This window comes from Asterias rubens, chromosome 19 (genome assembly GCF_902459465.1).
Source record: "Asterias rubens chromosome 19, eAstRub1.3, whole genome shotgun sequence".
In the NCBI taxonomy this organism is placed as follows: domain Eukaryota; kingdom Metazoa; phylum Echinodermata; class Asteroidea; order Forcipulatida; family Asteriidae; genus Asterias; species Asterias rubens.
In genome coordinates, this window is record NC_047080.1 from 11,217,233 (window position 1) to 11,242,510 (window position 25,278).

Below are 25,278 nucleotides of genomic sequence, written 5' to 3' on the forward strand. Positions count from 1 at the left end.
AGAAGTTATGGAATAAATTGAAGTTACCTCTGCATTATTTTCAATTTGATGGATTAAACAAAACATAATGCCAGCAGGCATTTCAACATCCCCCTTCTCAAAGACGTCCCCGCCCACCCCCTCTGAATGTCCCACTTCATTCGGAGTGCAACAGAGGGCGGTATACAAAAACTGGTAGACTGGTCCCCTTTCTATCCAACATATGAGACTGGGAGTGTGACGTCGAGTATGTTCAGGCAAGAACGTGTGGCGATGGTGAAATTAGGAGACGGAATTTGAAATAACTGCTGATGAGGCCGAGTAAAAAATGACTCTGGTAAGTATCCCTTTTATTTTTAATATCCCTTTAATAAATTAATACTTTGAATAGTTGCAACCTGTACTTTTGGAAAAGTTTCCGTATGGCGCCACCACTTTTTCATTCGATATAAAATAATTTAGGAACTTATTTACCTGATTGATATATCCCTTTTTGTAAAAATGAGTGAAAAAGTGGTGGCGCCATACGGAAAGTTATCCGTACTTTTTAGCACGAAATAATGCAGCAAAACTTAGGAAACGAACAAATAAACTATTAATTTTGTTTACAGGTCATACAGCGTAATTCCCGTAAAATTGTTAAAAACGTGTCAAACATTATTTAAATCGAGTTGTTAAAAAATAAACAAGTTTCCCACGTGGACCATGCGTGGACCCTCCCACGAAGGTATAATTAACTTCACGTTGGTAATCACTCTTAAAATTAATGGCAACATCTTGTTCAACATGCCAACCAAAAACGTTTGGTTAGAAAATACAGTAGCAGCTTTCACTAGTAAAAAAAAAACAAAAAAAAACAACAGTTTGAGAAACATTTCACTTCAAATCAAACTTCAATTCAAGGTCATGAAAGTTCAATTGTTTTGTGGTTATAATTATTTTGCAGTACTGGAAAAACTGAAATAATGAAACTAAACAGGGATAACTTTCCGTATGGCGCCACCACTTTTTCACTCATTTTTACAAAAAGGGATATATCAATCAGGTAAATTAGATACTATATTATTTCATTTCGAATGAAAAAGTGGTGGCGCCATACGGAAACTTTTCCCTAAACAGATAACTAAGTTTTTATGCCCCAACCAAAGTTTGGATCTCAGGTGTGAGAAGCGTTTTGTAGAACTATAGATGATGAGGTTTGTTCCGCTATCATCTCCATGTGAAGACGATAGCTGAACGAACTTCATAGATCTTGCAGTTAGTCTTGCAGGTTTTTCCTGAATCTTGGCAATTAGATATAGTATAGACGGAATTGTATCTCCTTGACCAAGGGAATGTTCTTTAAAATTAAATTTTCCCTTTAGTCTGAATAATTATACTAATAATAATTATACTAATAATAATAATAACAAGATCTTTGTTTTGTACTCCAGGATCAAGTTGCAGACACTGTTAATCACACCAGAATGAAGAAGAAGAAGAAACTACTGCAGTCTGGTGGCCAGAAATTGTTTGAGCCGACAACTTCATCAACCGATGAGCAAAACAACTGTCAAGATCCGCCAACAAAGAAGAAAAAGCATATAAGTGAGAGGGTACAGACTGAGAATGAAGAAGTTAGAACATTTAACGGCATACAATTTCCTGGAAGCAGTGAGCAGTCAGACGGTCTATCAGAAATTCCCAAGAAGAAGAAAAAGAAGAAGAAAACCTTGAAGTCTTATGACCAGGAATCGATAACCATTGAGCCCAAAACTCCAACCGATGATCAACAAAGCTGTCAAGATCAGCCCAAGAAAAAGAAAAAGAGCAAGAGTGAGAGGGTTCAGACTGAGAATGAAGAAATTCCCAAGAAGAAGAAGAAGAAGGAGAAAGGGGTTGATGCATTGTGTGATATTGAAAGCAGTCTCAAGATTAACAGACAAGTTTGGAGAGGAGAAACTGTTTTGACTGAGATGCATGTGAATAAGAATCTTGAAAGTGCTCCCACTACTTTAAGGAAGAGTAAAAAGCGGAAAAGGGCGACTTCTTGCAAGTCTGACGGGCAAGAATCTGTAACAATTGAGTCCGAAACAACAGCAGCTGATGAGAATGTGTCGACAGAGATTAAAGAACGGGATACGCTTCCCTCGAGTACAAAAAGACAACCTGGTAGTCATGAGAGAAGGAGGAAGAAAAAGCGGCAGAGTGGAAAGGACCAGGTTGAAGATGAAGAAGAAACTAGAGGAGACAGTGGCTTAATACTTCGCAAAAGGGGAGAGAAGGAGAGAGTTTTTTTCAATAAAAAGAAAAAAAAGACAAAGGAGGGAAGCAGGTTGCATGTGAAAGGTGGAGGAGATGCTCGAGGCAAGGTGCTTGAATGTGTTCCAGATGAAAATCCATCTGCAGCTGATAAGAAGAGGGTTAAAGGAAAGAGGAAACGGTCTGTCCAGTCTGATGGTCAGGAATCGGTAACCGGCAAGCCCCGTTCGTCAACAACTGATGAGAATGCATCGGTTGAGAATTCAGAAATGGTGACAGATTCTGTGACTGATCAGAATCAGCAAATTAGTCAGAAGAGAAATCGAAGGAGACAACGAAGGAAGAAGAAGTTGATGAATAATAATGATCAAGTTGGAGAAGAATCCAGACGAGTCAGTAGTGAGAATTCGGAGGAGTTGACAGACATTCCGAAGAAGAAGAAAAAGAAGAAGACAGAAGATGGCAGACTTAACGATGCTGAGAAAGGTGCGGGGCTTGAGGAGAATGCACAAGCAGGGAGAGGAGAAAACGTTTTAACTATGCAATCTAATGAAGCAATTTCAAACGATGACAATCTTGAAATTGCATTTACTGTGTTGAAGAAGAAAAGAAAGAAGAAAAAACGGAAACAAATTGTTGAACCTACCAATGAGGAATCTGTTGAGCCTCGTACTACTGATGAAGATGTTTTGGTTGAGGAGGCAGAAAGGTTGACGTTGCCCTTAAGTGAACAAAATGGGCGGAAGAAAAAGAAGAAAAGAGCAAATGGACAAATTGAGAAAGAAGAATTGAGACCGGTCAATGGTTCAATACTTCAAGCAAGTGATGAACATTTAGAGGGATTAACGGGCATCACCAAGAAGAAGAAGAAGACAAAAAAAAGTGTGGAGCTCAATGAAATTGCAAATGCAGGGAGAGGAGAAAGTGTTTTAACTGAGATGCAAATGAACGAACCGGTTTCAAACGATGACAATCTTGAAGTGAAGAAGAGGAAAAGGAAGAAAAAGAGGAAACAATCTGTTGAATCTATCGATCAGGAATCCATAAATGTTGAGCCCCAAACTACTGATGAAGACCTTTTGATTGAAGAAAATGGCCTGTTGAAAAAGAAGATTATACCAAGTGGACAAACTGAGGATGAAGGAGAACTAAGTACAGTCAATGGCCTTTTGGGAGAAATAACAAAGAAAAAGAAGAAAAAGAAGAAAAAGGCGACACATGCAACTCGAGATAACTGGAAGCTCATCTCACAATCCGATGATAACTCCGTCTCGGAATATTCTCCAAACGAGGTCGGGCAAGACTCTGAGTCAGACGCAACAGATGGAGAAACCTCGGAAGATATAACAAAAAAACAGAATAAGAAGAAGAAAAAGAAGAAAAAAATGGCGACACATGCAACTCAGGATAACTCTGATCAGCTCAACTTAAAAGACAACGATAACTCTGTCTCAGAATATTCCTGTAACGAAGCAAGTCAAGACTCCGAGTCAGAAGCAACAGATGGAGAATCCTCATCCTCTGACCTTTCCTCCGATTGCGACCGGGAAGATTTCCGAAAACTAGACATCTCATCTCTACCTTGGCTTGTGAAGAGCGAGAGAGGTTTTTTTAGGCAAGAAACCATTGAGGATTGTCCCGTGCTTCATATGCGGAACCATTATTATAAGAAAGAGCGGGAAGCTTTACGTAAACAAGGTGGGTACATCTGCAGCTCAGGGTTTAATCTTTGAATCTGTCGAAAGGGCAAGGCCATTTTCATTTTGCAAAGGGCAGTTGCACTGGAAAATCTTAAAATCTACAGGGAATTTTTGAAGGGGCACCAATGTCAAAACCAGGGGCAAACAAAAGAAATAGTATACCGATTATCTCAGTGTGGATTATCTGTATGGTTTGCCTGTAACTTTTTAAAGTGACTAGCCATATACACTTATCATTTTTACAATACACAAGAAGCACAATGCGCTTTGAGCTATCACAATATTGTTGATTTTTTCCTCAATCGGTTTTGTTGAACTTATCCCTCTTCTTGTTTCTATTTCTCAAGGACATACGGTCGTAGAAGGACGATGGAGTGGGCTTGAGGAAGCACGCATGAGAAAAAATCTTGAAAAGTTTTGCAAAGTAAGTTGAGAATATTCTTCAAACGTTGCGTTTTTGAAAACTAAAACAAACCAGAAACTATATCTTTGGTTTTGTAACAATTTAATTGTTTTAATTGTGTTACAGTTTTTTAGTATTACTATTATTAGTGTTATTGTTTTAGTGGCTTTAGCTTATCATTTGCAAAATAAATTATTGTGTTCCTCCCCTCTCGCCACTTCCGCTTTTTAGGCTTATGGGATAGAAAACCATTTAATTTTGCTGATTCCTTCGCGGTTTGGTCTGGTACAAGAGGTTAGAAGATTTTTGAAGTCTACAAAAATGCTGGTTAAACTTGGTACGTAAGTAAAGTTAATTGTCAAATAATAAACCACGGTCGTATGGCTTATGTCCAACTTGGGCAGCGTTCGCCATGTAAGTACATTGCTATGTCATTAATGTTTCTTTTTAGTGTGCTTACGATTAGCAGCACTCATGAAGTGGAAAATTGCGCAGTAGGCACAAAAACAGCTGTTAAGCGGCTCTATGAAATTGGGCCCAAGTGAATTTCCCAGAGAATGCTGAGCTGCATTTTGGTTGACTACTACATTCACCCATGTCAACCCTGGAAAGTTCTCACCAAAGCTACCCCTTTTTTTGAGCACAGGTAGTTGTAATATTTTCTCTTTGATTACTTTATGTTATTTATTAATATATTTTATTACAGGAATGAACAAAAATTAAATCATAATTTTAAAAGGAAATAATGTAATCTTCACCCCCTCCCAGCTGAAGGCATTCATCGGACATTGAATACTGTGTATATTCGAGCTTTCAAACTCTTTGACCCTTGGCACCTTGGACGGTAAGTAACCAACTCTAAGTTCAGAAATTGATATTTATCTTTTATTCATAAATACCTCAGACAGTTTTGCTATTCCTATTGGTGGAGAGCGTGTCACGTGGGTGTGTATAAACCTTTGTTTGTGACCGGTAAAAAGTGTTAATTCATGGGCGTGACACGCGACCTTGCACCTGTTCTTATAAGACAGTTTCTTCATTTCTATTGGTCGAGAGAACAGCTTAAACAGTTGTGCCACATCACCCGATACGCGCGACGCCCACAGCATTCCCTTAAAAGGAGTTGTTTACCAAAGGGCGGCGGAGGGCTTTACCATTTCATAGCTGGAGGGGTGTTGTGTTGAAAGAAATCATTTAACAATTAAAATGTTTGCATTTATTTTACTTTTTGACCAAAAAGTGATGATGTTTTTGACCGAAAAGGTATTTATGAATGGGAATTAAAGTGTGTTGAATCGGTTTTCAACTAGTGGTTTAAACCCGCCGAGGCCTGGTTCTTGATATTATTTACCTCGACTTCATCTCGGTAAAATTATCAAGAACCAGGCCTCATTGGGATTAAACCACAAGTTGAAAACCTCTTCACCACACATTGATTCCCTTAGTCAAATAAAATAAGCTGTTGAAATTTATAACCAAAAGGATATGGGATTTAAGGCATTGCATGTTGAGGTATCAATATATATTTGGTTGCACTGTGTGGTAACACTGTGTGTGTGTCATAATCTACTTACTGGGTAGATTTAGTTCTTTTGAGAACTTGTCTTGCTTTAAAGGCAGTGGACACTATTGGTAATTGCTCAAAATAATTATTAGCATAAAACCTTAATTGGTAACAAGTAATGGGGAGTTGTTGATAGCATGAAACATTGCGAAAAACAGCTCCCTCTGAAGAAACAAAGTCTTTGAGATAGAAGTAATTTTCCATGAATTTGATTTCAAGACCTCAGATTAAGAGTTTGAGGTCTATAAATCAAGCATCTGAAAGCACACAACTTTGTGTGACAAGGTTGTTTTTTCTTTCACTATTATCTCGCAACTTCAACGACTGATTGAGCTCAAATTTTTACAAGTTTGTTATTTTATGCTTATGTTGAGATACACCAAGTGAGAAGACTGGTCTTAGACATTTACCAATACATTGTATTGGCCAATGTCTTTAAATTCTACTACCGCAGTGGAGAGATTTTTGGAATTCAAAAGAACTGTCCTGCTCTTCAATTTATGCCTGAGCGGAAGGTAGGAAAAGGGCACAGACTACCACTGTTTTAAAGGCAGTGGACACTAATGGTAATTACTCAAAATAATTATTAGCATAAAACGTTACTTGGTGACGAGTAATGGGGAGAGGTTGATGGCATAAAACATTGTGAGAAACGACTCCCTCTGAAGTGACATAGTTTTCGAGAAAGAAATAATTTTCCACGAATTTGATTTTGAGACCTCAGATTTAGAATTTGAGGTCTCGAAATCAACCTTCTAAATGCACACAACTTCGTGTGACAAGGGTGTTTTTTCTTTCATTATTATCACGCAACTTCGACGAACAATTGAGCTCAAATTTTCACAGGTTTGTTACTTTATGCATATGTTAAGAAACTCTAAGTGAGAAGACTGGTCTTTGACAATTGCCAATAGTGTCCAGTATCTTTAATGGATTGAGGGGACATCTCATTAATAACTTCACTACTGTGGAGTGAGTTCTTTAAAATTGGTCTCCTCGTCAGGACCTGTGGTATAAATGCAGTTGTCTTTTGCAATTTCAGCTTTTCTAAAAAGGAGCGAAATAAAGTGATACGGCTGGAGAAGAAGTATGGACATAATTGGCAATATATTGGAAACAGGGTACAGCGGTCAAATGAATGCGTCCGGTATCTATGGAAGAACTATGGAGGGCGTGAGTAAACAAGTCCACCATTATAAGAATTTCTGAGTTGGGTCACAAAAACATGGAAATAATGCATTAAATTTACTAATCAAACGCGTTGCCCCGCAACTAGTCCCAACTACGATACTGATTGGGACTAATTTTTAATTCCAAGATGCATTGCAGCATCAGCCGGTAAACAAAACGAAAACAGAAAATTTGTCTGGATTTTTGGCCAGTGCTCTGAATATGTGTAACAGGCTTTGTACTGCAGCAAGTGTGTTAAAAACATTGATTTACTTGGGTCAATAAACTTAATGCTAAAATAATTTTCGTCTGATTTGTGTGAAATTGTTTTATAAACTCATTTCTCAAAAACTACAGCACCTCAGAAAGTAACATTGTAAGGGAAGCTTTCTACCATCAGTATCTTTAAACTGCGTAAGTTTTATGTAAATCTGTTAATACATTTGTGTTTTCTGTCGTACCACAGTACCAAAACTCTTTAAAGGAACACGTTGCCTTGGATCGGCTGAGTTGGTCTATAAAAAGCGATTGAAACCGTTTGTTATGAAATGCATATGGTTAGAAAGATGTTTTAAAAGTAGAATATAATGATCCACACATCACTCAAAATTGCACGGTTTTTCTTTTACGTCGTGAACTAACACTTATGCAAGTCAAAAATTTGACTCCCATAACTGGCCGGCCGTTTTAGTCGACGAGGTAAAATGAAAACCACGCAATTTCGAGGCATATTTGTGTAGATCACTGTGTTCTATTTTTACAACATCTTTCTAATCATATTTATAACAAACGGTTACAGAACGCTTTTCAAAGACCAACTCGGCCGATCCAAGGCAATGTGTTCCTTTAAAGATTGGTCCTTATAAATACTCTATGGTTCATACTACTCACTCAGGGAAAGGTAAATGGTTGAAATTTGAAGAGAAACAACTTTACGATGCTGTAATGGAGATTACGGCACACTTGGAAGGACGTATCGACAGGTTTGTCGGAGTCCCATGGAAGAAAGTGGCAGAGAAGGTTCCAACGCGAAATTCTGTTTGTTGCTGCAATAAATGGTGAGAGCTTCTTGTACATGAGGGTGTAGTGTTGTTTTGGGTATTTTTGTCCAGTTGTGTCAATAACAAACTTTCTAAAGACCATGTCACCTTATTGAAATAAGAAAAAGAAAAAAAAGACACAACTATGTAGCACCTTATAAGGGTTTAAAAGTGCTACGGCGCATTCAGCAGCCACAGCCAGGAACATCGGGGCGAACCCCTTCTCTTCGCTTCATTTTGGTCAGCAACGACTGTCACCTCCACCCTACACACATTGCTTCCACGTGCTCTCATTGGTATGTTCTCAACACTTGAGCATAATCTCAAAGAAGATTGAAGTTGAATCTTATTTTTGGTTTTGTTTTTTGTTTTGGCAGGAATAGTTCTTTGGGCTGGCGATTCAAGGAAAGGAAAAAGCATAAGTGGCAGGCGAATGATTATATTGAGTTACTTGAATTGTAAGTCCAGGTACCAGACTGTTCTCGGTTTAAAAGCGTTCTCCTCGACATGCATCACATTTCATTACTCGGCCGGATGTGTGTTGATCGTTTCTTTTATTTATTTTTGCATCCTTTAAAGATTAAATTTAATTTTGTGATCAACTCATTTTTCAATTGATAGAGTCCTTATGAAAATGGAGGAAAATTACAAGTCTCTAACCTCCCATGAAAGGAACCGGACACTATTGGTAATTACTCAAAATAATTGTTGGCATAAAAACTTAATTGAAAGGAGCAATGGAGAGTTGTTGATAGTATAACACATTTTGAGAAACTCCTCTATCTGAAGTAACATGGTTTTTGAGAAAGAAGTAATTTCTCACTAGAATATTTGAATCGATGTTCCAGACCTCAGCCAAGGTTTCGAATTCAAGCATCTGAAAGAACACAACTTGTGTGACAAGGGTTTTTTTCGTCCATTATTTTCTCGCAACGTCGACAACCAACTGAGTTCACATTTTCATAGGTTTGTTATTTGATGCATATGTTGAGATACACCAATTGAGAAGACTGGTCTTTAAAATTACCAAAGGTGTCCAGTGTCTTTAAAATGGTCAAATACAAAGAGAAGTGTAATTTCAGGCTTGAGCTTCAGTTTGTCAGTCTAGTTTCATTATTCGATTTCATTAGTTAAAGGGTCTATGTAACTTTTGTAAGACAAAAAACACAATGTTCACAGATTTACACTAAACTCACACAGTTTCTAGATAATGATAGTAGAAAGCTTCCCTGAAAATATTACGTGCTGAGGTGCTGTAGTTTTGGGGAAATGAGTAAAAACATTGATATGAAAATAATTTTCGTCTCATGAGACAAAAATTATTTTAATAATTTACAAACGTATTTTCTTGACATTGTTTTACTCATTTCTCAAAAACTACCACACCTCAGTAAGTAATATTTGAAGGGAAGCTTTCCACTATCATTATCTTCAAACCCAGTAAGTTTAATGTAAATCTATGGACATTTTGAAAAAGTACCCAAATCCTTTAATTTTTGTGAATTTTTTTTTTCAGGGTGGATGCTTCAAATGTGAGAGAGGAGTTTGAAATAGACTGGTCGAGCATTTTAGAGAAGCTCAGTGACCGGTAAGTTTGTCATTCACCAGCAACCACCAATATTACTCCATATTTTCCTTTTCTAGCCTGAAAACAAATTTTTCACCCCGCACAACCGGCACAAGGAAGCTATGACAATACAAAACCAAGAGAACAAAGTATACCTTGGAATAAAATGTATACAGTTTTACAGAAAGGTAGGTTGTTGAATTATGTAGCACCTTATAAGGGTTTACAAGGTGCTACGGCGCATTCAGCAGCCACAGCCAGGAACGTCAGGGTGAACCCCTTCCCTTTTCGGTAAGTGCACTGGTTTTTTTCCACTTGCATTACACAACACATGGAACCAATGGCTTTACGTCCCATCTGAAGGACAAAGCAATGGTAAAGTGTCTTGCTTAAGGACACAAGTGTCACGGCTGGGGATTCGAACCCACACTCTGCTGATCAGAAACACCAGAGGTTGAATTCGGTGCTCTTAACCACTCGGCCAAGATGCTTCAATAAAACAATAATAAAGCCATGACTTAGTTTTTTTTTTCTTCAGAATAACTTATTTAAAAACTCTCTGGTCTTTGATCCAACTTGATCCATCTTCTCGTTTGCTTCTCCAGGGTCTGTAGTAGGATGCAACTAAAGACTTTGTGGCATAAACTTAAGATGAAGTATGCACCCAACAACTTCTTCATGGAGTATTGCGGTAAGCAGAGAGCTTAAATAATTAATTTTTGTAAAGCCCAATTTGACGTGTTTTTGGTGGTCGCTAGTGACCACCTTGTGCACCAAAGAGTTAAAAAGACGGAGACGTTGGTGTAACATTTTGTCTTTGTTTATCCCCCAGACATTTTAGACACTTTGTTTGAGAAAGCTCTTCCTGCTTTGAAAGTGGCTGCTGCTGAGCATGAGGAAGTCATGGCCAAAAGGGCTGCAAAACAGCAGAAAAAAAACTCTAAAGTCTATATTATCTTGGATTCAGATGAAGACTCCGCTGACGATTGGATGTAAAGAGACGACTTTATTTTGTGAAGGTGATGAGGGATGTGGCAGTGGCCAGGAGGACTAGCTTGGTGTAAATTAGTCTTGAACACAACCACTTACCATCTAGTAAATGTTTGTGTATTAACAGAGGAGGTTTATAGACAGAAGTTGCAGCTTGAAAAGAGACTAACATGTTTCAGATTAGTCTCTGAAACAAACGCTTATTATCAAATAAATGTTTGTGAATGGATACTGAATGGAGATTTCACCTCCAGTCTCTATTGGTAACAACACTGTTTTTGTGCATTGTGCATCTCGTTTTTTTTTTAACAAAGATGTTATCATGTTACTTTGGTACAATTATATATTATACATACACTTTGAAATGTACAAAATTTGTAAATGGTTGCTGGGGTGGCCAGGGGTAGCATTTAAAGGGAGGGGGGGGGGGTTGTTCCATGTGGGCTTGTAGCTCAAAAGACTTACCGAACCAAAATGTTTGTCAAATAAGACCAGAATCAAAGTGAGAAGAAAAACTATTTAAACTGTTTTTTTTTAATATTGTTGGTGATACTTCCATACTCGATGGAATTTATAGATATTTTATTGGAGTTAGAGTCAAAATGTGAACATCATTTAAAAAAGTTAAATATGAGTGATGGTATTGTTATTGAAAAACACAAAACGGCCAATATAGACTAACATGGTTTAAATAGGTATGAAGCTTTCACTTGTTTATCTGTCTCCATTCTTTTAACTTTGGAGGACACAATATCACACAAAACTCTGCAATTTCCGTTATCAACCCGGGCCCAATTTCATAAAATGTGTAAGCTGCCATTTTGTGCTTACGGAGCGTTCCTTAGCAGAATTTCTATTTCATAAAGCTGTGTTTACTGTAAGCAAGGGTAAATGCTGGCTAACCCGCGGTAAGCACACTAGTGACTTAACAATGCAAATCCACGGTGGACATACATGCGCACCTAATGTTCCGCTCATTTGAGAAATCATAGTGAGATACGCTTATGTTTTACGCACATTTTTCTGCAACAGTAATAAGTACAAGAATTTGCTTACGAGTCGATATGAAATTGTGGCCCAGCTAGGTAAGTTTTTACAACCGTTTTAACTTTGTTTTGTCAATGAATTTCACTTCATTTCTATCACCCTCTGTTAAAAATGTGTACAATTTATGAGGGATAAGGTATCAGTTTTTAAACACTTTTGAAGTATTTTATTATGATTTTAGCGCTACATGTACTTGTAAATATTAAACATTCATTGCACAAGGTATGATCATACAAAATAGTTATTTCACTGAAATAGGTTGTCATTTATGTTTACTGATAGTTTTACGACTTATGGAGAACATTTTTTGTAATCATAGAGTGCATTCTTTGAAATTTATGTGATTAATAATGTTGTCAAATTTATATGTTTGAAAACCACTCTCGGCAAAAAACTTGAATTAAACAAATTTGAATAATTTTAATCCTTGCTCCAGATGTCTATGTTTTGACTTTGAGTTATTATTTTGTTTCAACATTATTTTTTAAAGGATTAGTAAATGATAAGCTTAAACAGAAACATTTAATTTCAATTATGGGTAATGTGGTGTAATTCAAATCCTTATAAACTTGTTTCGATGGTATTATTTTTAGGTTATTCCTCTCTTGTATTTGCTCGTATGTAGTCCCTTTAAACAAAACCTACAAATATTTATGGTCAATAGAGGGCGCTATGACAGCCACATGTTTCGTTTCGGCGTGGAGGCCGAGATTGTCAAAACGTAAACAGGGTCAGTACGTGAGTTGCTATTTTCACTCATTTTGACTTTTTACACGTAAATTTTCACGATGGGAGAGGAAGATTCAGGGCTGATGCTGAACCTGGATTACTCGGGGAAGCGAAATAAGGTATTTTATAGTTTTTTGGTTGAGTAAATCGAATTAATCTCTCACAATTTCTGTGTCGTCAGGTCGCGTAGAAAACGTGAAAATGTTATTTTCAGAATTAAAAACAGGCAGTGACAACTCGTGGTGAACTTGTTTCAATTTTGTCATGTTTGTTAATTAATTTTCTGTTATTTGAATACAAGTTGATAAGAAATTGATTTTTAATCAGAAGTCCTACCTAGTCGAATGACACCAGGTCCCATTGCCTAATTTATTGGCTCACGATCACGGATTCACGGTTCTACTAAAAGCCGACAACTCGCCGACAACGCCGACAACTCGTCCAGAGCGCCGACGGCGTTGTCGGCGAGTTGTCGGCTTTTAGTAGGACCCCACGATCACGGTAAGAAAAGAATTGGTGTTACACTTTCAAATTCAAAGAGTCCGACAGGGAATTCTGTACTTACTTGGGAAAAGTTTCCGTATAGCGCTTACCCCCCCCCCCCCCCCCCCCCCGATGTTCTTATATCTTACTTACAGTTACACTGTACTTACGACCCGGCTGGGATAACTTTCTGTATCACGCCACCACTTGTTAACTCATTTTTACAAAAAGGGATATTTCATTCATTGAGGTAAATTAGATACTATTATTTCATATCGAGTGAAAAAGTGGTGGCGTGATAAACTGATATACAGAAACTTTTCCACGACCTGTGATACTGATGGCTTCCTCTTAAAAACGTATATTTATTCACACATAAGCGGGAATGTTTCATGTTTGCTTCGCTGTGCCTCATATGTTTACTCAGCTAATACTAGTATACAGAAATTCGTCACTTGCCCTGAAACTGAACTGACATGACTGAAGCGAAGTATGGGGGTCCTACTACTTGCCGTCAACTCGCCGTCAACTTACTTGCGCCGTCAACTCCTCCAATCATTTAAAATCCACAAAAGAAGCATAGAACTGTAAAGTATCAGCTCAAAGAGAATTCGCGTAATTTTGAGGTCATATTTCGGAATAAAAATTGAGTTTTTTTTCTCTTGAAACAATTATCTCGAAGCAGCAAAACCGTCGGCCGCCATCTTGCTTTTTTTACATTGATTAGTCTCAGCCCAAGATGTCAATGATTGGTACTTTTTTTTTATCAACACAAAGTCGTTTTTGTGAATGAATTTTTACCGAAAACCATGAGAAATATGTAGTTTAGCCCAGACTTAACACTTACGTGCCCCTTTTATAGATTTTTCATGTAAAATTTAATGAGTTGACGGCATGAAAATGAGTTGACAGCAAGTTGATGGCAAGTCGGCGAGTTGACGGCAAGTAGTAGGACCGAAGTATGGTGATTGCAAGTGCACAAATCGGCTGTAAGCAGAGCTATTGTTAGTTCATAGGTCGCAGGTTCAAATCCAGGGCCCAATTTCATGGCTCTGCTTACCGCCGAATTCTGCGCTTATGATCGCGATTCCCCGCTTACGTGCAAGTGCCGAATTTCTGTGATAGCCTTGTAAGGTAGAATGCCTAGTAACATGAAGTACGCACGCGCAGAAGCCGAAATTCGCTGCTAATCCGTGAAATACGCTTGCCGTAAGCACAGAGTTCCCTGCTTTCGTAAGCACCGATTCTGTGCTTACTGTAAGCAGAGCCATGAAATTGGGCCCTGCTCTTATCAATTTTTAATTTGTTCACCTAATGATTTTTTGCAAACCAATTTTCCTGAAAATGTCCAGAGGAAACATTTTCAAGAAACACGTAAAGAGGTTCTGCAGAGACTGAGAGCACCAAAACCAGACGACGAACCACCACAACAAAAGTTTCTTCAACCAAGACCGTCCACAGCGCAACCAAGAACTGACGATGCTAACACTACAGGGGCAACACAAGGAGCAGCTGAGAGCATGGGGAAGCCCAGAGGTCAAGGTGCGGCCAATAGGTCAAAGGGGACTGGTTCATCAGGTCATGGCAAGGTCATCTCATCACTGTTCAGAAACAATCCCATGATACCAGAGGTACAAATGTGAGTATAGAAACAAGATGTGTTCATGGAAAACTAGATGTTGTTGTCAGTTGGTGACACCATGTGCACGGCTACGGCTACGGCTGTTGCTAGGGGTATTGCTAAGGACATTGTATACTTCAACACATGGTGACATGGCAATCCAACTGTAGCCACAAACTGGACACGGCTTGGATCTCTTTTTGGAAGACGGTAAACTGTTAAGTTCTGAGTGGTTCAGTTTCATTGTTTTGACTAACTTGAGAATTTAACAAGTCGAATGAAAACTCAAACTGGCAGATTTAAAATTTGATGAGAAGTGTTTCGTTTCATAAAGTTTATTTTTGTTTATCCCACACAGGGTGAAAGTGAAGTCAGGAAAGGAGGCAGTCTTCTCAGCCAAATCATTTCATGATCTTCCCCTCCATCCACACCTGGTAAGTTCTGGAACCAATTTCATTTAGCTGCTTAGCAGCTGATTTTATGCTTACTGTTAGCGCTGTTAACTCTAAGCCTTCCGATGCTAACTGTATGAAAATGAATAATGCAAATCCATGGTGATTGCTCAAACTGTGAAATGCACTTACGCAAAAATTGCACACAAATTTGCTGACCGTTAAGCTGAGTTTGGCCCAATGTCTGAATTGAGCGGTTTTTGTAAGTTTACAGAGACGTAAACATCAACTCTTTTGTGTGTTAACTGTGTTTGTCTGTAGTAGCAAATTTAACATCAGTAATGCATTACACAGTGTATCCCTAATGTATTTTCAGATTTCTACACTTGAGAAGTCTCTAGAGTTCAGTCACATGACCAGCGTTCAACAGCGAGCAATTCCTTACATTCTAAACGGCAGAGACACGATGGTCAAATCACAAACTGGGTCGGGTAAGTACTATCATCTGCATTCTCTTCCGACTAGCCAAAAACAACTCTACAATTGGTAGATATGTCCATAATTTTTCTACACATTCTTTATGTTTTGAAAACATTTTCTCGTCTTTTGCAGGAAAAACCCTTGCCTACGCTGTACCCATTGTCAACTCACTTCAGGGTCGTGACCCCAAGGTTCAAAGGTCAGATGGACCCTACGTGCTCATTCTTGTACCAACGAGAGAGGTATGTTCATTAAAATGTCTTGACGCTAGTGAACCGTTTGTCTGCAGTAGTCTGATGCATATTTAACATCAATAGTGCATTACACACTAAAGTGCTAAACATTTAAGCTAGCACTCTGATCTTGGACAATGTGCTTTTGTCCGAGCTTTTTTTTTACCCCTGTGAACTGACTGTACTTATGATGTTTGATGCACCAATGCGGTGAGTGTGTGTGGTGGAAAGTTTGTCTGACATCCAGGTATTTTAAGTGAAAGTGACATCATGAGTGCAAAGTGCTGATTGAAAGATTTAGGATAGACTTCAGTTTTCGGTTCTCTTTCAGCTTCAGTTCTCTTTTGTGTTTCCCTTTTTTTCTTTTTCAGCTAGCCTTACAAAGCTTTGCTACACTTCAGAAAGTCTGCAAGGTACGTAACTGACTTAAGAAAGAAGAAGGACTTTGAATTGGATTCATTTGTCAAGTATTGTACAGAACATCTTTTAATAGAATTCTCTACATACCCTAGTATAAAACTGTGTTGATAGTATAAAACTTGAACATATTTTTCAAGAAAGAAGAAATTTTCTAAGAATTTGATTTTGAGACCTCAGAATTAGATTTTAACCACAACAATTCCCTATCTTATTGTAGCCATTTGTGTGGATAGTACCCGGCTACCTGATGGGTGGTGAAAAGATGAAATCTGAGAAGGCGCGGTTAAGGCGTGGCATCAACATCCTGGTGGCAACACCCGGCCGTCTCTTGGATCACATTAAGAACACGGGGACGCTGAAACTAGACAAGGTGCAATGGCTGGTCATGGATGAAGCAGATAGGTAAGACATTAATTTGAAGAAAATTGTGAAATGTCAAATTGTTTCTATGGTATTCTTTGATTAAAGGCAGTGGACACTATTGGTAACTCCTCAAAATAATTATAAGCATAAAACCTTACTTGGTAATGAGTAATGGGGAGCTGTTGATAGTATAAAACATTGTGAAAAACGGCTCCTTCTGAAGTAACATTTTTTTTCAAGAAAGAAGTAATTTTCCACGATTTTGATTTCGAGACCTCAGAATTAGATTTTTAAGGTTCAAAATCAAGCATCTGAAAGCACACAACTTCGTGTGACAAGGGTGTTCTTTCTTTCATTATTGTCTCCCAACATTGCAACCAATTGAGCTCAAATTGTCACAGGTTTGTTATTTTATGCATATGTTGAGATACACCCAGTGAGAAGACTGGTCTTTGACAATTACCAATAGTGTCCAGTGTCTCGTTAGCTTCACTGCAGAAGTGGGTTTACACAGAGAAATCCTACATAGTCTACCTAATATCGAAGTCTTATATAGCGCACGTATCTACCAAACAAGGTACTTAAGGCGTTGGGTGTATACAAACCTTTAGAAAGATAGGTTATTGCATTGATGGATTCTGAGACCCAATTATGTAGGTTTACAAGGTGCTAGAGCGCATGGAGCAGCCACAGCCAAGAACACCGGGCGAACCCCTTCTCTTTGTGATAAGTGCACTGGGTTCTTTTACATGCGTTACACAACACATGGGACCAATGGCTTTACGTCCCAACTGAAGGACGAAGCAATGGTTAAGTGCCTTGCTTAAGGACACAAGTGTCACGGCTGGGGATTCGAACCCACACTCTGCTGATCAGAAACACCAGAGTTTGAATTCGGTGCTCTTAACCGCTCGGCCACACACTTCTACATAGCCTAGGGCCCAATTTCATGTCTACCCAGCACATCTATGGTCGGCCCACGGACCAATGGAATCCCTGTCAATAAACTGTCTCTGTTTATTTATTTATTTTTTTTCCATTAATGTTTTTAGGTTACTGGACATGGGATATGATCGGGATGTATCCCTCATTCTCAACGCGCTGAATGAGAAATGCCCTCAACGCCAAAATATATTCCTGTCGGCCACTCTCTCAGAAGGTATGTTTCAGTGAGACACCACAATGGAAAGTGGGTAAATTTGTTCAAGATTGACTGTTGCAAGCGCTTTTGTTAAAAGTACGACTCCAGAAGTGATAGTCGGCACTAGTTTTAACCATACCACGAGTAAAAGCAGTCAATATTTGTTTTATAGCACCCCCAACCTATATTGTAGATTAGGTACCAAGAAGGTGATGTTACTATGGGTGTGGTATGTGGGTTGCTGTGGGATGTTTCTTTGGTTGCTATGGGTATAGTACCAAGTATGGCGTGTGTACATCCCTTGGCACGTCATTGGCACGTTGTTTTAGTTAAGATAAGACACATCATGTGACGCATAATCTGAAACAAAAATTCAGAATCCTTGGTAACAACTCAAATAATAGGTAATGCCTGGACACTTTGACCCTAGTACAGAACCTTCGAGAAAGACTCTGCTAGGGTCAAACCGCCAGACCATTAACTGTTTTTTAGCATAAAAAACTCATGCCAGATTCTGTTTTCTTTCCCTAGGCGTTGAACGACTTGCAGACATGACTCTAAACGATCCTGTCGTCATTGATATGGCGAAAGAGAAACAATCAGCGAGGGCGGTAGAACCATTCCCAGACCATCTCCAAGAGGAACCGACTGAAGGAACCGACAATAAGAACGGGAGTGGAGTCGCAGAGGATGATACCAAGGTGGACTTTACCACTCCGGACGGACTCCAGCAATTTTTTGTTATTGTCCCCAGTAAACTGAGACTTGTATCTCTGGCTGCGTTCATTTTGAAACGAGCTCAGGTAAATATTTATCACTTTTTGCCTTTTTAAAAAATGGTTTTTGTCAACATAATGCTGCATTATAGAAAAAAGTTACAAAGATACAAGACAAATGTGAAAGTTTCAGCTGAACACAGTGTCTACTTGCTGAGAAAACAGCTTATAAATGTCAAGGTATTTTCACCAAAACGTTAAATTAATCCACACTAAGGTGACAGTTGGTACTAACTCCATCTTTTGCGGCAGCATTTGCAAATGGACACCATCCCACAGAAATCGGAGAAACAGTTCATGCATTAGTCATTTCTCAGATTGAAATGTTTGAGGGTCAACAATTATCTAAACCATATTAGTTTAAAGGGGAATTATTTCTCTAAAAGTTTATACTGGAGTAAAAAATTTGGTTCTAAAATTATGGACAACTTCACATTCTCGAGACATATTTGTGTGCATCATTACATTCTACTTTTACGTCTTTCCAACCATACTAATTTCATTGCGTTGCCTTTATAGCAATGTGCCCGTTTAACATGATGGTTTCTCTGGAGGATTTACACTGGTTGGTTACTTTATAATCAGCAAGTTTTCAGATTGAATTTATCAATTTTTTCAAGTGGCATACTTTGTCTTTAACCATCATTTGCTTCTGACGATCACAGACTACCGGTGACTGTAAGATGTTAGTCTTTCTCTCAAGCCGTGACTCGGTTGAGTTCCACTACACACTATTCAAAGAAGGCATCAAGACAGTAGTGGCCAATCTGAACCTGCTTGTATTGAGACTACACGGGAGCATGACACAAGAGGTAAACTGCTGGATGTTTGAAACCTTGTCTTTTTCATTTATTTTCAAATCTATAATTTTTGTATCTGACTATTTTGTTTTGTACATTTTCTATAGAAAAAAACATCAACATGAGTGTAAAATTGAGAGCAAACTGTTTTGTGCTGGTAATAAAAATAATAGTTAGTTTTTATAAAGCGTTTTTCACCCCCGAAGGGCGTCCCAAAGCGCTTGACATTATTACCCCTGGTCACTGTGCCTTATATCATTCCTTAAACCATCTCAGCTCCCTGGGGAGTATACAGCCTTGTGCAACAAATATGCACTACTCTGCCCTCACAGGCATCCATTTACCCCTGAAGCTTATGGTATTGCTTAAGGACACAAGTGTCACAACCAGCATTCAAATCCAACACTCTGATGATCAAACACCAGAACTACAAGCTCAGTTTGAATTTGGCACTCCTAAACGCTTGACACCCCATGGTTAGAGTGGCATCACATGAACCCAGAGGTCGCAGCTTCAAACCCTGATCAAGTGACTTTGTCTCTGCTCCTCCAAACATATTCTTGGTTCAAGACTCCTGGATTTGTCACAAGAGGTCGCGCTATCACCCCCAACGCGCTATCAACCACGAACCGCTATCACCCGAGAACTGCTATCACAGGAGAGTCTTGGCACATTCGTTAAATCTCTCCCCAAATGAAGGGGCGGGCTCTACTGGAAACGTACGCACGCGCATTATGTTTCCCCTCGATTTTGGGGGGAAATTTAACGAATGTGCCAAGACTCTCCTGTGATAGCGGTTCTCGGTTGATAGCCCGTTGGGGGTGATAGCGCGCCCTTTTGTTACAAATCCAGGAGTGTCTTGAACCAAGACTACTCCAAACATTGGATGAAAACTCTATTTCTCTTGTGGTTAATTACTTAATATGATTTTGTTTCTTTACAGGAGCGAACTGAGGTATTTCACAAATTTCAAGAAGCGCCGTCTGGTATACTTTTATGCACGGTGAGTAATGTGTATTATTTGACTTTGGGTGTACTGCCCAGTTTGGTAATTGTTTTTCAACCCTTAGTGTAGATACAGTAAAATTTACTAGAGGATGCACAATTAACAGAAATTCATGTTTGGTTTTTTCCCGTCAGGATGTCGCAGCTCGTGGGTTAGACTTGCCCAAAGTCAAGTGGATTGTCCAGGTAGGTGAACAGAAAACACAGATATGAAAAAAAACTAGCGGCTTACACTTGCGTACTGGTGGTTAAGTCATCAGGGTGTGGGTTCCAATCCCGGTCGTTATGCTTCACTTTAATTGCTTTTCTTTACCCAGGGGAGTAAATGGATACCTGCAAGGATAGAGGTTGATTTTGTATTTAGAAAAGCCTTTTAAGCTGTATACTCCCCAGGAGCTAAGAAATGTTACAGGGAGTATAATTAGCCCAATGACTAGGGCATTTAGTAAAGTGCATTGATATATATTGTAAAATACACTATATTATAAGACAAATTTATTATTATTAATAATAATACCAGCTCTTCTATTGCGCATTTCCAATATTATTAATATATCTGTCCAACCTCATCCTTATTAAAACTGAGAAATACTGTATCCTCTTACACAAATTTTCTTTAGTATAACACGCCGGGTTCGCCAGAGGACTACGTTCATCGTGTCGGCAGGACAGCCAGGATCGGCGCGAAGGGGCAGTCGCTACTCTTCCTTACCCCAGCTGAAGTCCAGTACCTAGAGACGCTTAGCCATCATAAAATCAAGTAAGCTAATCATGCACTTATTCGCTGAGGACACAAGCAACCGCCGCAGTACACATTGAGTTTGATTGAGCCCATTTCACATGACAGTAAATTAGCAGGGGTCCCTTGCTTAATTTTTAGTATGGTTGTGAAGTTTTACAAACTACACTTCTTGCGAAACGAACAGTTCTTATTGTGAAATCTCAAACTTGCTGTCCTTTGAACCCAGTATAAATCTTGTTGTCCTTTCATAGGAGGTGTAATTTCACAACCTTGCTAAAATTAAACAAGGGACCCGTGCTAAACGGCTGTCGTCTGAAAAGGGCTTTGTTGGTATCAGCTTCAAGTGCCGTGTTTATTAAACCATGTCACACAACATGGGTTAGCGTCCCCAGTTACAACCTGGGAAATGTGCAAAGACAATTTGGCAAAGACCCAACTGGACAGAAGATCGTTGGTTCAAATCCTGCTCTAATAAGTTTTTCTTTCTCCAACCCCAAATTGCTTTAAAAAAGATTCCCTTACGTCAAAATATTTTTTCTTTTTCTTCCTCAGCGTTCGGGAGATAAACTCTGATAGTTTACTCTCCACCCTCCTGACTGTAAACCTCTCGTCCTCCGCACCAGCTGCAGGGAACCATCACTACCAGCCTATACGGAATGCACAGGAGGCAGCCGGTGCCCTGCAGCGGGTGTTTGAGGAGTTTGTGAATAATGATAAGGCTCACTCCGTGTTGGCCGTTAAAGGTGGGTAGTCCTCTTAATAGTGTTGCACAATACACTGAATAAAACTCAGAGAGATTTTATCTGTTACATTATTAATTTATTGCTTAAAATAATTCAGCAATTTACATCAAATAATTCCCACGATTAATAAGGTCTCAAACTTGAGGTCAGTATGACTAGTACACTAATTCAAAATCCAAACATTGATTCCAACTGGTTGACAAAATAAGAGTTTACACTCAGAATATTTACTAGTGTTTTTGAACTCCACTCAAGAAAGAAATAAAAGTTCAACAAAGGGACCTGAAACCTTCTAACATTTTATTAATAAACATCCTTGAAAATAAAAATACCCATAGCAAGTTGTTATGAATGTAAACTTAATCACTGCACCCAATGGACAGAAGACACAGAAGGAAGTTTCAGTTATTAAAATGATTTACTGTTTGTTTCTTCCATCAGCGTTCCAGTCTTTTGTCCGTGCCTACGCTACGTACCCAACGGCCTTTAAACACATCTTCCACACCAAGAAACTCCACCTCGGCCACACGGCCAAGAGCTTCGGGCTTAGAGAAGCGCCCTCACACATCACCGTTGGGCTAGTCAACCAGCAACCTGGAGGAAAACGAAAACCAAAAGGAAAAAGGTAAGAACGCTTTTTCAAACTTCTTTCAATCTCGCTCATTCTTCTTTGGAAGGACTGGTCGGAAAAGTTTCCAAAAGGGGCCAGCACTTTTTCATTCATTATCAATCAAAATAGTATCATATTTAATCAATTAAGATATTGTTTTTAGCGACAGCGAGTGAAAAGCGGTGGCTGGATACAGAAATTTTCCAAGTAGTCGGGTGTGGTTGTATGGTTTTGGACATTAAACTCCAGTTTTGAAGACTGAACCATTGGGGTGTGGGTTTAGAATCATGGTCCAAACTTCTTAGAGCTGGTTAAGCATAACAAGTATCTCAGCACAACAGAAGTATGCTTAGCAGAATAAGGTTACCAGCCAAAATACCATTTGACATGTACAGCCTGTGATTGGCATACTGCTTTTTTTTGCTTAGCATTTTTTTATTATGTGTAAGCAGCTTTATGAAATTAGGCCCTGCAAAGCCTGTGAGGTTAAAATCTTGATAAGCACAACAAAAATCTTTCCTTACAGCTGATGCCCACTCATTTTGCATCGCAGTATTCGCTGCTGAACAGTTTTATAACATTGGACCCTGGTAGTTTGTCTTTTGTCCTTGGGCAAGACACTTAACGGAAATTGTTTTAAGAAGAAGAGATGAATTATTTGGGAGTCGGTGAGAGTAAAAAGTTAACCTCGTTGCTGTGTTTAATGGAGGGTCCTTTGGCAATTACTCCTTCAAAATTAATGAGCATAAAAAGGTACTGAAAGAGCACTGGCGAGCTGTTGGTGTTATAAAACTTTGTAAGAAATAACCCCCTTTGAAGTAATGTAGTTTAAAGACACTGGACACTGTTGGTAATTACTCAAACTAATTGTGACCCGCTCCAACGAAATGAGGAATGTCTAGTAAAGTTTCATTTCGTGTAATTTGACACCGAACATAATCATAACAAACAATTAATGAAAATTATTGAATTTTTTAATTTTTTTATTACTACACTTTTAGGTTGCCTAAATCTTGATTAAACTTACAATGGTCTTACCTTTTCGTCAAAAGATTACTAAAGATGTAAAAACAGACGATTTCTGAGCCATGTTCTTGACGTAATTATCCAAAAATGTTCCAAATCCCACGGGACAGACAGCGAACATTCATTGAAAACACCAAATTTGGCGAGCGTCGCAAAACTTTTCACACAACTTGCATAGCGCCACCAAGAGTACCATTGGAAAGCCAAAGATTAGAGGTGTCTAAATATAGCCACCAAAAACATGTGTCAACACTGAAAGGGGTTCAAAGGTCACCAAAGGCAAACCCTGTTTTATCAGCGATGACATCTCCCATTCATAAATCCGCGTCGCGAGATTTAGTATGGCTCACAGACCGAGGCGTTGTTTATCCATGCAGCGTGAGAGTCCGATCACCCGACCCGGTCTTGTTGCCATAGCTAGTTGCAGCGCTGGTAATACGACAATGTACACACGAAGACTGCGCGGGTACCATGCACAAACTTTGCTACACGTACGACGTATGGAACAGTGGAATGTTTATCGAACGTTGGGAAAACAGTGTCTAATTTCCATCATTGTTTTGTGGTTTTTCAAGGTTGAATTGTTCCAAACCAAAATAATTCTGAATGTTAAAGGAATAATCTTTCAGTTAAACTTCATGCTGGGTAAGAAATTTCGCTAAAATCATGAGAAACATGCACGGGGAAATTGCGAATGTTCCCGGGTCTTCAAGCCGAGTATACCCGTGGGGATTGATGCTATGCGCTGAGTGACAGCTGTCTTTACAATGTTTTGACTTGACGGAACAAAACTCGCATTTCAAGTTGGAAATATCAACGCAAATTGCTCTAAAATTTCAGGTAAACATTGTCAAACTTATTGGTGAAATTGTCTACACATTATAATCTAACTTCTCGTTGAGTTGTTTGTTCATTTTGGTAATTTTGTTTGCCTGACTACGGGGGGTTAAAAATTGATGTTTTCATTATCGTAAACAAAAATATTAATATTATTTTAATGAGTGTGTGAGACGTCGCGTTTTTTCAAATTAATTTTTATGGAGTTTGTGTTTTCCAAAACGGGTCGTAAAATTAAGCGTCAAGGGCGTCGAAAATTCCACATTGGTTCAGACAGGAAGGTCGTATGATCTTGATTTTTATTTCATTTAAAATATTAAGATTTGCTTGTTTGGAATATTATGAAATATGCAAATGTGAAATTCACTAGACATTCCTCATTTCGTTAGAGCGGGTCACAATTGTTAGCGTAAAAAAGTTACTTGGTAACGAGTAATGGAGAGCTGTTGATAGTATAAAACATTGTGAGAAACGGCTCCCTCTAAGATAACAAAGTTTTTGAGAACAAGATGTAATTTCTCACTCAAATATTTGAAGACTTCAGGATGAAGCCCTTATTAGGCATCTGAAAGCACACACATTTGTGCAACAAGGGTGTTTTCTTTCATTATTCTCTCGAACTTCTACGACCAATTGAGTCAAAATGTTCACAGGTTTGTTATTAGGGTGGCATGGTTTGCGTGTGCGTAAAGCGCTCGCCTCTCACCAAGGTGACCCCGGTTCGATTCCCAGCCGGGGCCATATGTGAGTTGAGTTGTGCGTTGTTTGCTCTGCTGTGCACGAGGGTTTTTCAGACCATCCGATTTTCCTCCCTCAGGAAAAATCAAACACTTACGATCTTGGCTGTGCTCCGTGGTCATAATGGGTTGATGTGTCTGGTAGCCAGAGGCGCCCTTGCATGCCTGCTTCTCGAACACGTTGTAGCCGTGTCCTTCACAATTCAGCTCTTAGCTGCGAGTAAGGATGATTACCCCCCCAAATTATTATTATAATTATTATTTTATGCATGTGTTCGGATACTGGTTTTTGACAATTACCAAAGTTTATCCTACCTTTAACTTTGATAATGGTCTTTGTTAACCTTGAACTTGTAAAAAAGTTGTTTTATTTATCTACATTATCGGGCCGAGCCCATCTGACGTTGGCTGCAACTGCCACATCTCTTTCTTTGCTTAC

General features: G+C 38.9%; 2 protein-coding genes across 3 annotated transcripts in view; both read left to right on the forward strand.

The window, feature by feature from the left end:
* Positions 1-250: 250 nt before the first annotated feature.
* Positions 251-12,125, forward strand: LOC117302982 (titin homolog). 2 transcript variants are annotated; one of them, XM_033786992.1, is made up of 11 exons: positions 251-316; positions 1,413-3,918; positions 4,268-4,344; positions 4,555-4,660; positions 5,092-5,167; positions 6,930-7,060; positions 7,953-8,115; positions 8,475-8,555; positions 9,614-9,685; positions 10,270-10,355; positions 10,497-12,125. In XM_033786992.1, the coding sequence occupies exons 1-11, from the start codon at positions 308-310 to the stop codon at positions 10,658-10,660; spliced, it is 3,471 nt and encodes a 1,156-aa protein (XP_033642883.1). In that variant the 5' UTR covers positions 251-307; the 3' UTR covers positions 10,661-12,125. The 2 variants fall into 2 exon arrangements, with proteins under 2 accessions (XP_033642883.1, XP_033642884.1); XM_033786993.1 differs by lacking the exons at positions 6,930-7,060; positions 8,475-8,555; positions 9,614-9,685; positions 10,270-10,355; positions 10,497-12,125 and having other exon boundaries at positions 7,953-7,983.
* A 222-nt stretch (positions 12,126-12,347) lies between these two features.
* Positions 12,348-25,278, forward strand: part of LOC117303366 (probable ATP-dependent RNA helicase DDX31) — a 50,918-nt gene continuing 37,987 nt past the window's right edge. Inside the window, exons 1-15 of the mRNA XM_033787539.1 lie at positions 12,348-12,549; positions 14,266-14,552; positions 14,893-14,968; positions 15,303-15,417; positions 15,539-15,648; positions 16,011-16,052; positions 16,277-16,461; positions 17,475-17,581; positions 18,095-18,366; positions 19,005-19,151; positions 20,083-20,142; positions 20,280-20,330; positions 20,765-20,904; positions 21,439-21,629; positions 22,071-22,254. Of these exons, the coding sequence (XP_033643430.1) occupies positions 12,490-12,549; positions 14,266-14,552; positions 14,893-14,968; positions 15,303-15,417; positions 15,539-15,648; positions 16,011-16,052; positions 16,277-16,461; positions 17,475-17,581; positions 18,095-18,366; positions 19,005-19,151; positions 20,083-20,142; positions 20,280-20,330; positions 20,765-20,904; positions 21,439-21,629; positions 22,071-22,254 (2,027 nt within the window). The 5' untranslated portion in view covers positions 12,348-12,489. The remainder of the gene's footprint in view (positions 12,550-14,265; positions 14,553-14,892; positions 14,969-15,302; positions 15,418-15,538; positions 15,649-16,010; positions 16,053-16,276; positions 16,462-17,474; positions 17,582-18,094; positions 18,367-19,004; positions 19,152-20,082; positions 20,143-20,279; positions 20,331-20,764; positions 20,905-21,438; positions 21,630-22,070; positions 22,255-25,278) is intronic.

Excerpts from the sequence above, each read along its gene's own strand:
- LOC117302982 (XM_033786992.1), top strand. Across the intron at positions 4,345-4,554 it reads ATCTTGAAAAGTTTTGCAAA|GCTTATGGGATAGAAAACCA; the intron begins GTAAGTTGAGAA and ends TCCGCTTTTTAG. Across the intron at positions 7,061-7,952 it reads ATGGAAGAACTATGGAGGGC|GGAAAGGTAAATGGTTGAAA; the intron begins GTGAGTAAACAA and ends CTACTCACTCAG.